A 16,558-nucleotide genomic window follows, 5' to 3' on the forward strand; every position below is an offset into this window, starting at 1 on the left:
CGAGACAGGGTTTCTCTGTGGATTTGGAGCCTGTCCTGGAACTAGCTCTTGTAGACCAGGCTGGTCTCGAACTCACAGAGATCCGCCTGCCTCTGCCTCCCAAGTGCTGGGATTAAAGGCGTGCGCCACCACCGCCCTGTTTATTTTATTTTTTAAAATATTTATTTATTTATTATGTATACAATATTCTGTTTGCGTGTATGCCTGTAGGTAAGAAGAGGGGACCAGACCTCATTACAGATGGTTGTGAGCCACCATGTGGTTGCCGGGAATTGAACTCAGGACCTTTGGAAGAGCAGGCAATGCCCTTAACAGCTGAGCCATCTCTCCAGCCCTACTGTTTATTTTGAGACAGAGGCTCACAACGTTGCCTAGGCTGACCTAGAACCTGTGATTCTCCAGCTCTAGTAGCTGAGATTACAGATAAATGCCACCACGTTTGTGCTGTGGAATAATCCTTCTGTACACTCTGAATATGCATTGCTCCCATGGGTTAATTAAAAGCTGGCAGGCAGAGAGTCAGGCAGGAGGGACAACCAAACTAAGGATGCTGGGATAAAGAAGGGCAGAGTGACAGGAGACGCCAGAGATATGGAAGAATCTGGAACTGGTTCAAGCAGGAATTTATCAGAGAGTCTTGATATGAAACACCAGATAAATTAAGGGATTTTCCCATGCTGCTATGCATAAGGTACTGAAATATTCATCAAGCAACATTTCTGGTCTTCAGATACATTGCTCAAGAGAAGGCAACCCAGGTAGTGGTTTTCCAGTGATATAGTTAAGTGCAAGACTGCGAGACTAACAGCAAGAAGATGCCCTTGAGACCCTCTCAAGTACTAAGTAACAACCAACCTTAAGTTCCCTGAATGGCACATTTCAATAGTTACATTGTCTGCTGAGTATCTGCTGGGCTGACATCAGGTGTCACTGGTTAGAGAGAAAGTATGGGCTTCAACGTGCTGGTTCCTTTTTTGTCAATTTAACACAAACCAGTCACAGAGGGAGAGGGAACCTTGATCGAGGAAATGCCTCCACCAGATTGGCCTGTGGCGTGTCTGTGGGGCACAGGGTTGATTCATGATTGTGTGGGAGGACCCCTGACCTGGTGGTTCTGCATTGTATGAGAATAAAGTGAGTAAGTCATGAAGAACAGAGCGGTAAGAAGCACCCCTTCATGGTCTCTGCTTCAGCCCCTGACTTTAGGGTTCTGCCTTGGCTACGCCCAATGATGGACTACCGTTTAGAAGGGTAAGACGAAATAAACTTGTCAGAGAATATTATTTTAAGGTCTATGACTTTCGTTTATGCTGCATTTGTTTAACTCTGCGAAGCTGTGTTACTGTGCCTCTCTAAAATACCTGATGGTCTAATAAAAAGATGAATGGCCAACAGCAAGGCAGGAGCAAGGATAAGCAGGGCTGGCAGACAGAGAGTATAAACAGAAGGAGAAAACTGGAAGAGGAAGAGCAAGAAAAGGAGGAGAGAGGACGCTTGGGGCCAGCCACCCAGTCACACAGTCAGTCACAGAGTAAGAGTAAGATACGTAGAAGTAAAAAAGATAAAAGCCCAGAGGAAAAAGGTAGTCAGGATAATTTAACTTAAGAAAAGCCGGCAAGAAACAAGCCAAACGAAGGTTGGGCATTCATAACGAAGAATACGCCTCCGTGTGATTTATTTGGGTGTTGGTTGGTGCCCCCAAAAAAGCCAAAAGAGTAAACCATCACACAATAACATAAACTCTTTCCTCCCTAGGTGATTTTTGGTCAGTTTTATCACAGCAACAGAGGCGCTAACTATAAAATTCAAATAGCAGGCATAAATGAGACTGAGTTATTTTATGAAAATAATTTAGCAGCCAAACTTTAGATTCTTGTTCAAGTAAAGTAAAATAGAAGCAGGCTGCCCTGGTCCCAGGGGAATGAGCTAAGATGTTTTATATTTTCCAATGCACACTCAACTCAGTGGTTGCCGGATATTATTCATTTATATTAGCTGCTCAGGGGTTGAACCTAGGACCTTACACATGCTGGAGAAACACTCTACCACTGAGTTATATCTCCCAGTGGTAAGGTTTTTCCTAATGAACAACAATGAATGTATAAACCTGTTTCAAGTATTGCCATATATTTGAAAACCATAGACTTTAGTATCATAAATATGCACAAAGAATTTGCATGCCCAAAAAAGTCCCTGGACATTACTCTTACCAACTGGTCACAATGACCACAAATGAACTTCACCATGAATCCTGTTGAAATTTTCTCTCCAAGCAAAATTAAAAATCACCATGGGTCTGCCGGGATGAGCTATCAGTAAATACCAAGTAGTCAAATGAACTAAGTTTTTATCTTGCGTCATTTCATAAGGTCCATTGAAAGCCTAGACAGTGTCTGCTAAATACAAGGATTTTTGTTTTAACATAGTTAATGCTAAACTGTTCTTTCTGATAACAATCCACCAAAAAGCTCAGCTACATCTTAATAACAAGCAAATATAGCCATTTACCCCAGAAAAGGAGGGCTCCCTTCCTCTCCTTTGTGCTGATAAGTGGGCCTGCATCCAACCCGTGTGATAGCTAGACAGGGAGTATACAGTTCCGAACAAAGAGCTGACACTCATGCTAAAACGAAAATTTAATCTGATTATTTAATAAGCAAAATGGCAAGCCATTAAAGAAAAGTGCTAAAGGCTTCTGGTGTCTCTTTTCTCCTAGATAACAGATCCATAAATGCTTGGAGGCTTGGAACACCAGTTCGGTAGAAGTGTGATATGGATTGAAATATTATTGTCTCTACCCAAACAAGCCCTCACCTTTCACCCACGCTAGTAGCAATGGCTCAGTCTTTTTGAAAAGAAAAAGAAAAGGCAGAAAGGGCTATAGAATATGACCCTCATTGATTTTCCCCTATGACCTCAGAACACAAAATGCACAACTATAAACAGAAACATCCTATCCTTGCAAATCTCAGGAGGATTTGCTCTCCCCTCCTAGACTGTCATTTGCTGGGGCAGGGAATTAGTTAAGTCTTTGTTGTCAAGCCTATTTGATAGCATCCGGTGGCTTTGTCTGGTTCTGTCCTTTACTAGCTTGTTGGCAGGGTCAGCTAAAAGGCTAGGTTCATCTGGACGCTCTTCTCCTTCATGTCTTCTCGGGCATTCTGCCTGCTCCCTACAACAGGTTACTCAGCTGCCTGCCAGAGAAGTTCAAGGCTTCTAGGGACAAAGGCAGAAGCTGCCTGTTTTCTCCAAGGCTCTTCGGCCATAGCCCAGATCCAAGAAGAAACGAAACAGATCTCGCTTCTCAATGAGAGGAATGTCAAGGATGTGTAGCCATCGCTAGCCCATCTCAGCCACAGACGCATCCTCAGCCATATGCCCGGCACCAGTGAGCCACATTCCTACTGGTTGTTTCTCTCTCTTATATAAAAACAAACTTCAAGGAATAACACACAGGCACGCTGCTCTCACTCCGGCATCAGAGGGATGAAGCAGGAGGATCATGACTTCTAGGTCAACCTGGGCTGCATCATGAGTCCCAGAGAAGTGGGGTTGGACTTACTTTGGGACCACCAGCTCCCCAATAATGACATGAAAATGTATTAATTATGAAAGCTTGGCCTTAGCTTAGGTTTGTTCCCAACTAGCTCTTAAGACTTAAATTAACCCATTTATATTAATTTATATTATATCTCCTCCATCTTGTATGTCTGACTTGCCCAGTGTCTTGCTGGCATCCCCTGAACCGCTAGATTCATTCCCCTGAGTTTCTCTCTGCCTAACCTCTCCTGGAAGTATGGCCTAACCTCCAGTTCCTCTCTATTGGCCATTCAGCTTTTTTTTTTTTTTTTATTGTTTTTGTTTTTTGAGACAGGGTTTCTCTGTGTAGCTTTGGAGCCTGTGCTGGCACTCACTCTGTAGGACAGCCTCAAACTCACAGATATCCGCCTGTCTCTGTCTCCCAAGTGCTGGAATTAAAGGCATGCTCCACCACAGCCCGGCTCAGCTTTTTCTTAAACCAGTCACAACAATACATCCTCACAGTGTGCAAATATCCTGTAACAGAGAAGTCTGGTTATACAAAGGGGTAGAAAAGGAAGGAGGTAGAAGAGGAGGAGGAGGAGGAAGTGGAGGGGGTGAGGAGGAGGAAGTGGAGGAAGTGAGGAGGAAGAAGAAGAGGAGGAGGAAGAGCGTTGAGGGATATTTGTACACCGTGTGATGGTATATTGCTGTGATTGGTGTAGCTGAATGACCAATAGCTAGATAGGAGGTATAGCTAGGATTCTGGGAGAGGAAGGAAGGGGAGGAGGTATCTAGGTATGAAGGAGTGTAAAAACCAAACAGTTCTGCAAAATCCTGATGGTCCTATAGCTCCCTTGCCACGACAGGACAGGTATGTGAGCCAGGAACTAAGCTTGAGACTTAAAAACATACAGACAAACACAGACACAAAGACAGAGAGAGAGAGATGTAGTCAAGGGTCAGCCTTAATACAAGAATGCCAAATGCCACTTTATTGTGCTCAGGGGCAGCTTATAAAGGAATCCTTAGCCATGCCCAGCTCGCCGGATCTTTCAGCTGCAGACTCATCAGCCTGACATCAGGGTCTCGTGCTCAGAGTAGCTGCAAGTGAGGTCTCGCGCTCAGGGGGCAAGCAGGGGTCTGCGGCTCCCAACAAGGGAGATGTCAGGAGACATGGAGAGGAAACATGAGGTGCAGGATGGAAGAGAAAACATATATTAATATAAATGGGATCAAAGAATGGACAAGGAAAATGTGGTACATTTACACAATGGAGCACTACACAGCAGAGAAAAATAACGACAGCTTGAATTTTGCAGGAAAATGGATGGAGCTAGAAAACATGATTTTGAGTGAGGTAACCTAGACCCAGAAAGACAATTATCACAGGTACTCACTCATAGATGATTTTTAAACATAAAGCAAAGAAAACCAGCCTACAATCCACAATCCCAGAGAATTTAGACAACAATGCGGACACTAAGAGAGACTTACATAGATCTAATCTACTTGGGAAGTAGAAAGTAGAAAAAGACAAGATCTCCTGAGTAAATTGGGAGCATGGGGACCTTGGGGGAGGGCTGGTGGGGGGAAGGGAGAGGCAGGGAGGGAAGCAGAGAAAAATGTAGAGCTCAATTAATATCAATTAAAAATGTATAAAAATATATATATATATAAATGGGTTAATTTAAGTTATAAGACCTAGTTAGAAACAAGCCTAAGCTATAGACCAAGCTTTCATAATTAATAAGATGTCTCCATGTCAGTTTTGGGGAGCTGCCTGGCAGTACAGAAAAAGACTTACTACAGAAGGATTAAAGACAGAAGGAAAAAAAGAAGAAAGTAAAGGAAGAAGGGAGGGTGGGAGGAAGGACGGAGAGAAGATAGTGGAGGGAGGAGCCTCTCTGATTCGACACTGGGTAAAATGCCATTGTTTATTATGAACAGTTATTGATAACACCAACCATGCGGCAAGGCCCAGTGAGTGCTGGCTGGATAAATGTTATATCCGGTGCCTCCTTCTTCATGTCGTCTGGAATCAAGCACACAGAACTCGCACAGGGATCCAGCTCCAGCAGGAAGGAAGTGAAGGTGACCTTGAAGTTGTACTTGCTGTTGCTCTCGGTTGACCAACTCACAACTGCAGATTTGGTCACCAGTTCAAAGTGGCTTAGCAGCTCAAGCAGGATTCCCACGGGCACTGGTGTCAGCAAGGCTTCCCTGTCTGTTTGTTCTGTGTCTCACACAGTGGTTGCGTCTGTGTCTGTCTCTTATTTCTGCTTCCCTGCTGCGGGCTATCTGTACAGTGTGGGAGGATGTTTTGCTGCGTTTGCTGTGATAAAAAGCAGAATAGCCAATAGCTAGGCAGGAGGTGTGTATGGGTGGGACTTTTGGACAGCGAAAGAGAAACTGGGAAGATGGATATAGGTGTACAGGCAATGCCAGGAGACTTAGAAAAAGTTCAGTGTACAGAAACAGAAAAGAGGTAAAATAGCTACAACATGGTAGAACACAGATTAATAGAAGCAGATTAATTATGCTATACGAGTTAGTTGGGGGCAACCCTAACAAAGACAGATCCTTATATGGCTAACGTCTAGTGAAGTCTTCTTACTTGACAGCCATTAACACCCTCAGTCCTCGCAACTACCAGAAGAGATATTCTGCTCTCAGTTCATTCTACAGCTAAAGCAGATTAGATAGTTTTTAAGCGACAAGGACAAAACATGAGGTGCTGGCACTCCCAGTGTAGCCTGAAGGCCTGCAAACCAGCAGCTTTGCTATCTGCAGGCAGGAAAAAAAAAAAAAAAAAAAAAAAAAAAAGGATGCTCCAGCTAGGAAGAATTCGCTCCCCGCCATCTTTTTCTTGGGTCCTGTTCTCCGGGGCTGAACGGTACCCACCCTGTGGCTGGAGGCTTTCTTCCGTAGTCAGTCTACAGATTTCAAATGCTAATCTCTTCCAGAACCACCCTCACTTTAGCTACCTAAGCATCCCACATCCCAGTCAACCTAGCACGACAGAACCGTCCAGACAACCACCTCATGGCTCACTGACAATTTCTCTTAAGCACAGCAGACGGAAAAGCTAGAAGGCGGCACTTAAATTACTCGCGGGGTGAGGTGGGTGGGCACGGCAAAGTGAAATAGAGGTCTTTGATAGGTGTCGAACCTGGGTCAAAAGGCTGAGGTGCCTATTTAACATTTCAAAGCAGACCTGGCTGCCAGGTTCTCCCAGCATCCCTCAGTCCCTACCTGGGCACGCTCCCCTAAACTCCTCCAGCACAGGAACTGGGCGGCCCTTCCCGCAGAAGCCCTGCCCTATATAATCCAGTCATTTTGGTTTCCCAGCCTCTTTTGTCTACCTGTGGTGGTTTGAAAGAAAATGGCCCCAAAGGGAGTGGCACTAATGGGAGGTGTGGCCTTGTTGGAGTGGGCGTGGTCTTCTTGCAGGAAGCACGTCACCGTGGAGGCGGGCTTTGAGGGCTCAGAGATGCTTAAGCCACGCTCAGTGAGTCAGCGGCTTCCACGTAGCCGCTCCTTGTCCAGAGCCAACTCTGCCTTCTCCTCTCCATGATAATGGACTGAACCTCTGGACTGTAAGCTGCCATCTCAATCAAATACTTTTTTATAGGAATTGTCTTGGCCATGGCGTCTCTTCATAACAATAGAAGCCCTAACCGTGACACCAGCCTTTACTTTTCTGACTCCCCACCACCACCACAATCACCACCACCTCCCTTTCCCTCTCCTCACAGGGCCTGGCTGGGGGTCACATTCACTCTGACCTCTCCCAGGTGTCTCTGGCTATGTTTCCCCTTTATCTACAATAAACTTTCTCCTCCACCCTAGTTAGGAGCCCTCAGGACCTTCCTTCTTCATTTCTTTTTATTCCCTCAGTCCTTTTATTTAAAAAAAAAAAAAACAAGAAGAAAAAGCATAAGCAAACATGTTAAAATAGGAAGCCGTTCTCTTTAAATTATGCTGAAGTTGTAGCCCCGTGGTAGAGTGCATATTCAGCAAGCATGGTGGCCCAGGGTTCAATCCCAAGCACTTCAAAAGAAAATTACTAGCATAAATCTTACCATTCTTCTTCACATTCTGTGGTAGTGTTTCATAAATACCAATATAAACCGTACCCACAACTCAGACGGAAGCCCCCTGCTCGACCAGAGGCCTAGCCAACTGCCAGAACTCCAGATCAGTGCCTAGCCCAATGTCATCAGAAAGGCTTCTTCCAGCAGCAAACGGGAGCGGATGCAGAGACCCTCACCCAAACATTAGCCAGAGCCTGTGGAACCCTGTGGAACCCTGTAGAAAAGAGAGTGAGGAAGGACGGTAGGAGCCAGAGGGGTTGAGGACACCAGGAGAACGGGGCCCACAGAATCAACTAAGCAGGGCTCATAAGGGCTCGCAGGCTGAAGTGGCAATCCCAGAGCCTGTATGGGTCTGAGCAAGTCCTCTACAGACATATTGTAGCTATTTAGCTTGGGGTGTCTGTGGGATTCCTAACAGTGCAGAGTGTGGGGGTGTCTCTGACTCTTGTCTGCTTTTGGCACCCTTTTTGTCCTATTGTGTTGCCTCATCCATATGAGAGTTTGTGCCTGGTCTTTTTTGTAACTTGTTAACTGTGTGATATCCTTGGGAGGCCTGCTCTTTTCTGACTGGAACAAGAGGATCAGTGGAAGCCGGGTGATGGTGGCGCACGCCTTTAATCCCAGCACTCGGGAGGCAGAGGCAGGCAGATCTCTGTGAGTTCGAGACCAGCCTGGTCTACAGAGCTAGTTCCAGGACAGGCTCCAAAGCCACAGAGAAACCCTGTCTTGAAGAAAAAAAAAAAAAAAAAAAAAGAGGATCAGTGGATCTGGGGGAGAGGGGAGGAGGGTGCTGGGAGGAGTAGAGGCAGGGTAGGCTGCAATTGGGATGTATTGTATGAGAAAAGAATAAATAAAAAGAAAAACCAATATCAAAACATTTCAATGGCACATGCAATCACAGAAATTACAGTTAGTGTCTTGTGGTTTGTATTTGTGTGTATGGCAGGTTCTCGTGACAGTGGCAATGTTATACAAAACTAAACCTAGCAGGGGCTAGGTGGAGCACTCAGTCGGTAAGAACACTTGCCGTACAAGTGCGAGAATCCAAGTTTGAATCCCCAAAACCAAAGTGAGCACTAGTAATCCCAGCGCACCGGAGATTCTCTGGAAGCCCATGGCCAATTGGCCTGATAAAACAGAAAAACAAGAGACCCTGTCTCAAACAAGGTAGAACTTGAAGACTAACACCTGACTTTATGGTATGATCTACACAAGGTACACACATATACACACAGACACACACGCATACACACACACACACACCACAAATGCACACCTAAAACAATCATTTCACTTCTTGATACACACATGCATTATACAAATACTCCTTAGAAATGGTGTGGGCATGGCCATGATGGAGTTCTGTCCTTCCCGTCTCCAGGGCCCATGAAGATAATCAACTGTATTTGCCTGAGAAATACAGGAGCCCTTTCTGGGTCTCCCTTACAACCCAGCTCATAAAAGAAGGCAGGCAGAGCACTCCCTAAGCCCAGCCTGGAGCTGTGAAGGACCCTTCCCCACCCAAGTCTTATCTTCTTCTCAGTTGAAGAAAACAACTTATCTTCTGTTTTCCTAAGTGATACTGGACCTTGGGGCATTGTGTCAGGGTGTCTAGGGTGATAAGCGCCCTGTTACTTGGAAAGTCTTTACAGCAGGGTAGGAGATAAAATTCAAGGAAAGGTTTCCTCAGAAGAGGCCAGAGTGTTCTGAAGGCAATCAAGGAGAAAGATAGCTGGGCCAGAAATGTGAACCAGTGCGAATCAGGACGTTGGAAGAGATTCGGCTGCTGTCAAAATAGGAGTTGTGCTTTTGTGGGTCAGACTATGTCTATATAAATCCCGTACCATTCCACAGGCCTCTTTGTTCAAAGACCGTATCAAAAGAAATCCTTCTTCCTTTACCTGTGTCCCAGGGGACTTCCTGTTGGCCCAATGGACGGGTATTCACAAAGGTCCCGAAGCCTGAACTGAAGCTGAGCTGTGTCCTCTGAGGACCACACGGCCTGGAATTCAGCCCTGCGCTTATGAATAATGGAATGAGAGCTGTGGGAAGGGGCGGCGCAGCGGGAGGACCTTCATCTGGCTTCACTCACCAGGGCTCTCCGTTTTGCCCAGTCCTGGGTTTGTTTACAAGTGAGCCAATTAATCTTTATGACTTCCTGTCCTCTCCTGAAAATGAAGAGGGATGGCGGTGGTGGCTTGGAGGTCCTCTTACGACTACTGGAAGAGACTGTCCATTTGAAGTGCCTACTGCACGAGAGGCACATGATTAACACGGGCTCTTTTTCTTAGGAGCCTTAAAGGGCCTTTCCTTGAATGCTTTGTCATCTAGCAGCTAATAGCATACTGTCCCATACAGTTTGCTTTTTCTCCCCAAGTTAATCTTTCCTAAGCATCACAGAGTTCACAAAGGAGACACCGTACCTTATGGTTGTGACTTTACAGCATATAAAGCGTGTTCAAAGACCCTGTGTGAGATGCCTCTTGCATCTTCACAAAGATGCCTAGCCCCCAACTCTGTACCTATATTAGCCGACAGACTATTCTTGGTCACAAAGGACAGTCTGTCTCCAAGTTACTTCACTGAGTGAGGATACAGTTTCCACTTTGAAAAAAAAAAGAGGACAGCGAATTTGTAGCAACCTCAAAAGAAAGTGTGTGGCCTTGAGGAGTTTTGATTTGTTAGATGAAATGCAGAATGATTATGGGTTCTTTATCATGGGAGTACAGTGGTCTGGAAATACCTGGGGTGTGCTGTGCCTTGGAAGGGAAAACCCCAAACCTGTGATGGTATGGTAGAGCCCATTGCTAAGCAACAGAAGCAGCTCTAGGCTGTACAGGAACAAAAATTCTTTGTTCAGTACAATGAAGAATCATTCAGTGGAATCTATTTAATAGAATCTTACCTGCTGGGAACCTGAAATGGCCCTATTCTATAGCCATACTGATGAATATCTTGCATATCACCACAGAACCTTCATCTGGCGATGGATGGAGATAGAGACAGAGACCCACATTGGAGCACCGGACTGAGCTCCCAAGGTCCAAATGAGGAGCAGAAGGAGGGAGAACATGAGCAAGGAAGTCAGGACCGCGAGGGGTGCACCCACCCACTGAGATGGTGGGGCTGATCTAACAGGAGCTCACCAAGGCCAGCTGGACTGGGACTGAATAAGCATGGGATAAAACCGGACTCTCTGAACTTGGCGGACAATGGCACGGGGTTTTGATCCTACTGCGTGAACTGGCTTTGTGGGAGCCTAGTCTGTTTGGATGCTCACCTTCCTAGACCTGGATGGAGTGGGGAGGACCTTCTTGGACTTCCCACAGGGCAGGGAACCCTGACTGCCCTTCAGACTGGAGAGGAAGGGAGAATGGAGTGGGGGGGAGGGGGAGAGGAGTGGGGAGGAGGGGAAGAGGAGTGGGGAGGAGGGGGAGGGAAATGGGAGGCAGGGAGGAGGCGGAAATTTTTTCAATTAAATAAATAAATAAATAAATAAATAAATAATCTTACCTGAAATGTAATGTGTGCTATCCAAAGCGCCCATCCATGGCTGTAAACTAATTATCATGAGACAGCAGCTCATAGCTTTGTTTACTTTGTCTTTTGCCATTCTTTTTCTCTTTTTTTTCATGAGTTTATGCTCGTGTGTATGTGCAGGAGTGGGCATGTGTGTGGGAGGGGAGTAATATTTGTGTGTGGTCTATGTGAAGGTGTGTGGGGGTACAAAATCCGATGGTTCCTTTATCAATGTATTTCTAGGATCTCTTCGTCCACATGCATGCCCGGGAGATGAACGACTTTCAGCCCTACGCACCTTGTGACTCTCATCAGGTTGCCATTGACAGCTCTGCTGTCAGGATGACATAGGATTAAGGATGTCTGCAATTGATTAGGGAAGGCGGTAATCAATTCACAGCCCCGGCCTGGAACAGTTTACATATCTTTCATGCAGAGCCATGCCAAGGTTTTAATTATTGGCACGCGCACCTGGAGCGGGGTTGGTATTGATGTATCCACTTCCCAAGGTTAAAGGAAAGGGGTGGGGCTTGTTGAGCTCCCCATTCACAAGCACGGGCTGTGAAGAGTTTGACTTGGATAAATTATCGTAAAGGTCAATGTAATCACACCCCATCAGTTCTCCCGGATCTAAATAGCCCTGCACCTGAAGGCTGGTTCTGTTAACACAGTCAAGTAATTAGTTATTGACAGTGCAAGGAGCACGTAATTATTTATTACCTGAATGTGATACTGATTTGTGTCTGTGCTGATGAAGATCATCAGTCAGATACAAAGGGACAGCACGTTCATTTATCCCAGGCTTCGTGGAAGACTGTTCTGAGTTTTCATCCCTAAGGCAAAAACCAAACAAACAAAAAAGTTGCAAACACTTTTATCATGAAATAAAATTCCGTCCGCTTTCTTTGGTCAGAGCTTGAAGCTCTTGGGTTTGTGAGATGAATTCCTAAGCCTCACAAAGCAAATTTGAGAAGCTTTTCTGAGGTCCAATAAAATGCTAGATTCCAGCCAGTGACTCACCGCATTAGCTCTCTGGCAATGAACTGACATTTCTGGCCTTGTTCTTCAACATTCTATAATTTCATTCTTAGGAGACCATGGCAGCTCCTCCTAACTGAGGCTCACACTTGGTAAAAACTGGGCGATAATGATAGAAAGGCTTATTAACAAACATCGCCGTCCAGGTGAGCCATTCTCTAATTACCGTCTGGGTAGTGGTTTCACACAGGGATGGATTTTATTTTTCCTCTGTGGTTCTAAAAAGGATGACATTATAAAGGCTGTGCCAAAGGTGATTTAAACACTGGCCAATGGACAACTCTCTGAAGCGCAGAGAAGAAGGCTAGGTTTGGGCATGACTTCATGGCTTGCCTTAGAAAGCCTCGATTTCTGTTTCCGGGCCACCTTGCCAGTTCTCCCAGGACCTTTTAGTCCCTAGAGGCCAACTGCATTTGGAGCCACACTTCCATGTATCCTTATTACTAGAAAACACACTCTCAACTATGCCTGTTCATGCAGAAACATAGACATCCATTTGTGTGAAGGGTCTCTCCTTTGTGCTGTCTGGCTGATGCGGTTTGAGCTTTTACAGGATTTCAAAAGACACTGATGCATTATATGTGAGTCATAACAGCAAATCATACAAGAAACATGATGACCAATGGAGATTTGGGGAAGAAATGTTATACCCACTAGTAGTCACAGAACTATAAACGAAAGTGCCTGAGGAAGTATTTGTCTCCTAACAAGTTAAATGTTTAATTACATTTATGTAGGGGAGGGGCATGTGAGCACCACAGCACATGAGGGAGGTCAGAGGACAACTTTTAGGAGTTAGTCTGTCCTTCCTCCATGTGTTGTAGAATATTTTCTTAATGATGTAAAGATGTCTTACATTTGTTTCTGCTGCCTTTGTTAACTGTGTAAGGATGGGTTACATTTGTTTCTGCTGCCTTTGCTAACGGTGTAAGGATGGGTTACAAGGATGGGTTACATTTGTTTCTGCTGCCTTTGTTTAATTAGGAAAAGATGTGCTGTTGTTTCACCTTGCCTGCTTAAGGTACCTGACTGGTCTAATAAAAAGTTGAATGTCCAATAGCAAGGCAGAGGAGAGAGAGATGGGAATGGCAGGCAGGGAAAATAACAGGAGGAGAAATCTAGGCAAGAGAGAGGAGAAGAGAACAAGGGAGAAAAAGAGGGGCACACCAGAGGCAAGAAGACAGGCAGCTGCCAGCCAGCTAACCAGGAAAAACAGTGAAAGTAAAATACACAGAAAGAAAATATAAAAAGCCTTAAGGCAAAAGATAGATAAAAGCCAGGAGGTGGTGGTGCATGCCTTTAATCCCAGTACTCGGGAGGCAGAGGCAGGCAGATCTCTGAGTTCAAGGCCAGCCTGGTCTACAAAAGCTAGTTCCAGGACAGGCCCCAAAGCTACAGAGAAACCCTGTCTCAAAAAAACAAAAATGAAACAAAACAAAAAGATAAAGAGAAACAGGTTAATTTAAGGTAAAAGAACTAGCCAGAAATAAGCCTAAGCTAATCCAAGCATTTATAAGTTATAATAAGAAGTCACAATTCAGGAGCTGGTTGGTGGCCCAGAAGAAAAATCCTGGTACACATGTGGGTACTGGAATCGAACTTAGGTCATCAAGCTTGCTGGCAAGCGCCTTTCTCCACTGAACTATTTCAGCAGCTCACCCCCCTAAATTAGAAAAGCGTTTCATGGGAGAAACTGGGGTAGAGGAAAAGCATAATTAATTTATAGTGTATGAAAATATTTTTTTCAATTAAATAAAGGAAGGAGTTTTATCTGTGAGTCGTAATACGAGTGTATAGTCTTCCCCTTTTGCCACAACCTGGACTTTATAAACGCACATGCTATAATTTTGTGCAGGAGGTGTTAGGAGAGAACCACTAGGGAAAGGGCAGGCCTAGGAAGGTTTTCCATTTCTCCTTCCTCACCTTTGGATCCGTTTGCCCATCCCTTGACTCCGAAGTTTTACTCATAGGAGTTTATCTTCAAGAAGTAAAAGAGCTGGGGAGATGATTCAGAAAGTAGGGGCATGTGCCCCTTTTGCAGAGGATCTGAGTTTGGTTTTCAGCACCCAGCTCATAGATGTCCACAACTCTAGCTCCAAGGAGATCTGATGCCTCTGGCCTCTGAGGGCACTGCACTCATACACGAACCCACAGTCATACTCATGGCTTCAATAAAATAAGAGAATCTTCCAAACTTAAATATCAGAGAAGTAGGCAAAGATTTACATTCAAGGCTGTTCATCTCAGAATCATTTACTAAAATGGAAATTTCATTATAGTAAAACAATCATAACAAGAAGGCTTAATTCTAGGTATGCTTAATTATGGGACATCTACAAGCTATTGCATAGTTAATTTTACAATGTCCTATGGGTAAACAGAAAATCCTTCATGACATATAATTAAAAGGGAAAAGCACGTACAAAAATCGAAGGGAAACTAAGTTGTACATGTGAAAACATATGTTTCCCCTTAGATGATGAGATAATGGAAGATTGTGGGTTTTTTTTTTTTTTGAATATTTGAACACTCCAAAGTTTATAGCAATGTATTAGCATTTACTATAACAAAATACTTTTTTTGTTTGGGGCCAAATAAGTTTCAAGTAAAAGGGCTCATTTAGCTTACGGTTCTGGAAGTTCAAGGGTATGACACCAGAACCAACTGATTCCTGGTGAGGAGCTCATGGCAGATGCCATCACAGTGGTGGCAGAAGGACAGAGAGATCACATGGCAAGACAGAAAGCCAAAGGAAGGCGGGGGGGTGGGGCTCCCTCTTAAAGGATCCATCACCTCTTCTCAATACCATTCTGGGGAGCAAGCCCCCAGCCTACATACTCTTGGGGATACACTCATACCATATCCAAACCTTAGGAACCGTTATGAACATGTATTATGTTTGCAGTTAAAGAAAGATATGTCACTTTTCTAAGGAAGCATGTATAGAAGGTAGCACAAAGATCTAACCCTGAGGTGAGTGGACCGTTCCTAGAAGGCGTGTTGGAGCTGAGTCCTGAAATCAACCAGGATCAACACACTGTTGAGGGGTGGGTGCCACTTCAGGCAGAAAGGGGAGCATGCGCACAAAGACCTACACTTTGGGGGTAGAATCTGGGCTTCTAGGTTGTTTGCCATACATTGCAACTCCAGCCTGTGGTTGTTGTCTGGTTTTTCCTGTTCCCACCATCCAAACAAGGAAAGAGCACATAGACTTCCCACAGAGATTCTTGCCGGATCATGGCGGTTCAACTCCATAGTGGTATCAAAGGGACACAATCAGTGGAACTTTTTTTCTTCAAAGTTTGCTCTTTTCCTTGGCAAACAATTTGGGAATGAAAGCATCTCAGGAGCTCTTGGTGACACTGAAACATGCTATCACAGGGGTAAGTCACTTGTACTCCACTGTTATGTTGCCAAACTATGATGCTCAGTAGGTTTGGGGTACTAACCTAACCAGACCCATAAGAGACATACACTACCTGCTTCCACAATCCATTCACCAAACTTCAGTCACATAGCTCTTTATCGATGCAAAAATGGTGAGGCAGCTCAGCAGTTAAGACTGTTCTTGCAGAGGACCTGAGTTCGATTCCCAGCACTCACAGCAGACGGCTCCCAACCACCTGGAACTCTAGGGAGATACAATACCCCAGCCTCCGTGGGCACCTGCACTCACGGGCATGTACAGACACACAAACATACGCATAATCTAAAAACCAAAATAAAAGACTAGGAAATATTTTAAAGTATTTCCTTTAGTTTTTGAGATTATAAGATAATTCTATCATTTATCCATTCTTTTTTCTCCCTCCAAGCCCTCCCATATACCCATATTCCTCCCTCTCATGTACATTTATTTGTGTGATGCTTTCAGGGTTGACCATTTGGTACTGGATAACCAGTTGTGTGCTCTTCCCTAGGTAAGGCTATTTCTCCAGCTCTCAGCGTTCGGAAGTTGTCTGTAGCTCTTTGTACAGGGTCAAGGCTAAAGACAACTGAGGTTGAGGCTACAGGCATTTCCCTGTCCACCTTAGCTTATCCATTGCTGCCCTTGTTCAGTTCAGGTCTCAACAGCAGTGTTCTTTATGGGTATAGCATCTGACATCAGGCTAGGAAATCTTACCTTCACTGTGTGCCTACATGAGCCGGAATCAGATAGTAAACTCTAGAAGGATATGTTGTTTGTAGGGAAAGAACGTCTTGAAACTTGATTACTTCAATCCAGTGTCTTTGCTATCTCATGGACATTTCTAGTATGTACACCCCCCCCAGAAAAAAAGAAAAGAAAAGAAAAGAAAAGAAAAGAAAGAAAGAAAGAAAGAAAGAAAGAAAGAAAGAAAGAAAGAAAGAAAAAAAATGCTAGGAAGTGATAAAAACTCATTTTG

At 44.6% G+C, this 16,558-nt stretch overlaps 1 protein-coding gene across 7 annotated transcripts in view; it reads right to left on the reverse strand.

Moving 5' to 3' along the window:
- Positions 1–16,558, reverse strand: part of Socs2 (suppressor of cytokine signaling 2) — a 229,332-nt gene that overhangs the window by 145,689 nt on the left and 67,085 nt on the right. The window contains exon 1 of one of the 7 annotated variants that reach the window (XM_057757954.1): positions 11,856–11,875. The exons of 5 other annotated variants lie outside the window; for them this stretch is intronic. Coding sequence is in view for 1 of the 2 variants with exons in the window: in XM_057757955.1 (XP_057613938.1) it covers positions 11,963–11,968 (6 nt within the window). In the remaining variant the exon portion in view is untranslated. Of the gene's footprint in view, positions 1–11,855; positions 11,876–11,947; positions 11,969–16,558 lie in introns of those variants that run through there. One more of the 7 variants, XM_057757955.1, reaches the window with a different exon arrangement.

The sequence above is a fragment of the Chionomys nivalis genome, chromosome 25, assembly GCF_950005125.1.
Source record: "Chionomys nivalis chromosome 25, mChiNiv1.1, whole genome shotgun sequence".
In the NCBI taxonomy this organism is placed as follows: Eukaryota; Metazoa; Chordata; class Mammalia; order Rodentia; family Cricetidae; genus Chionomys; species Chionomys nivalis.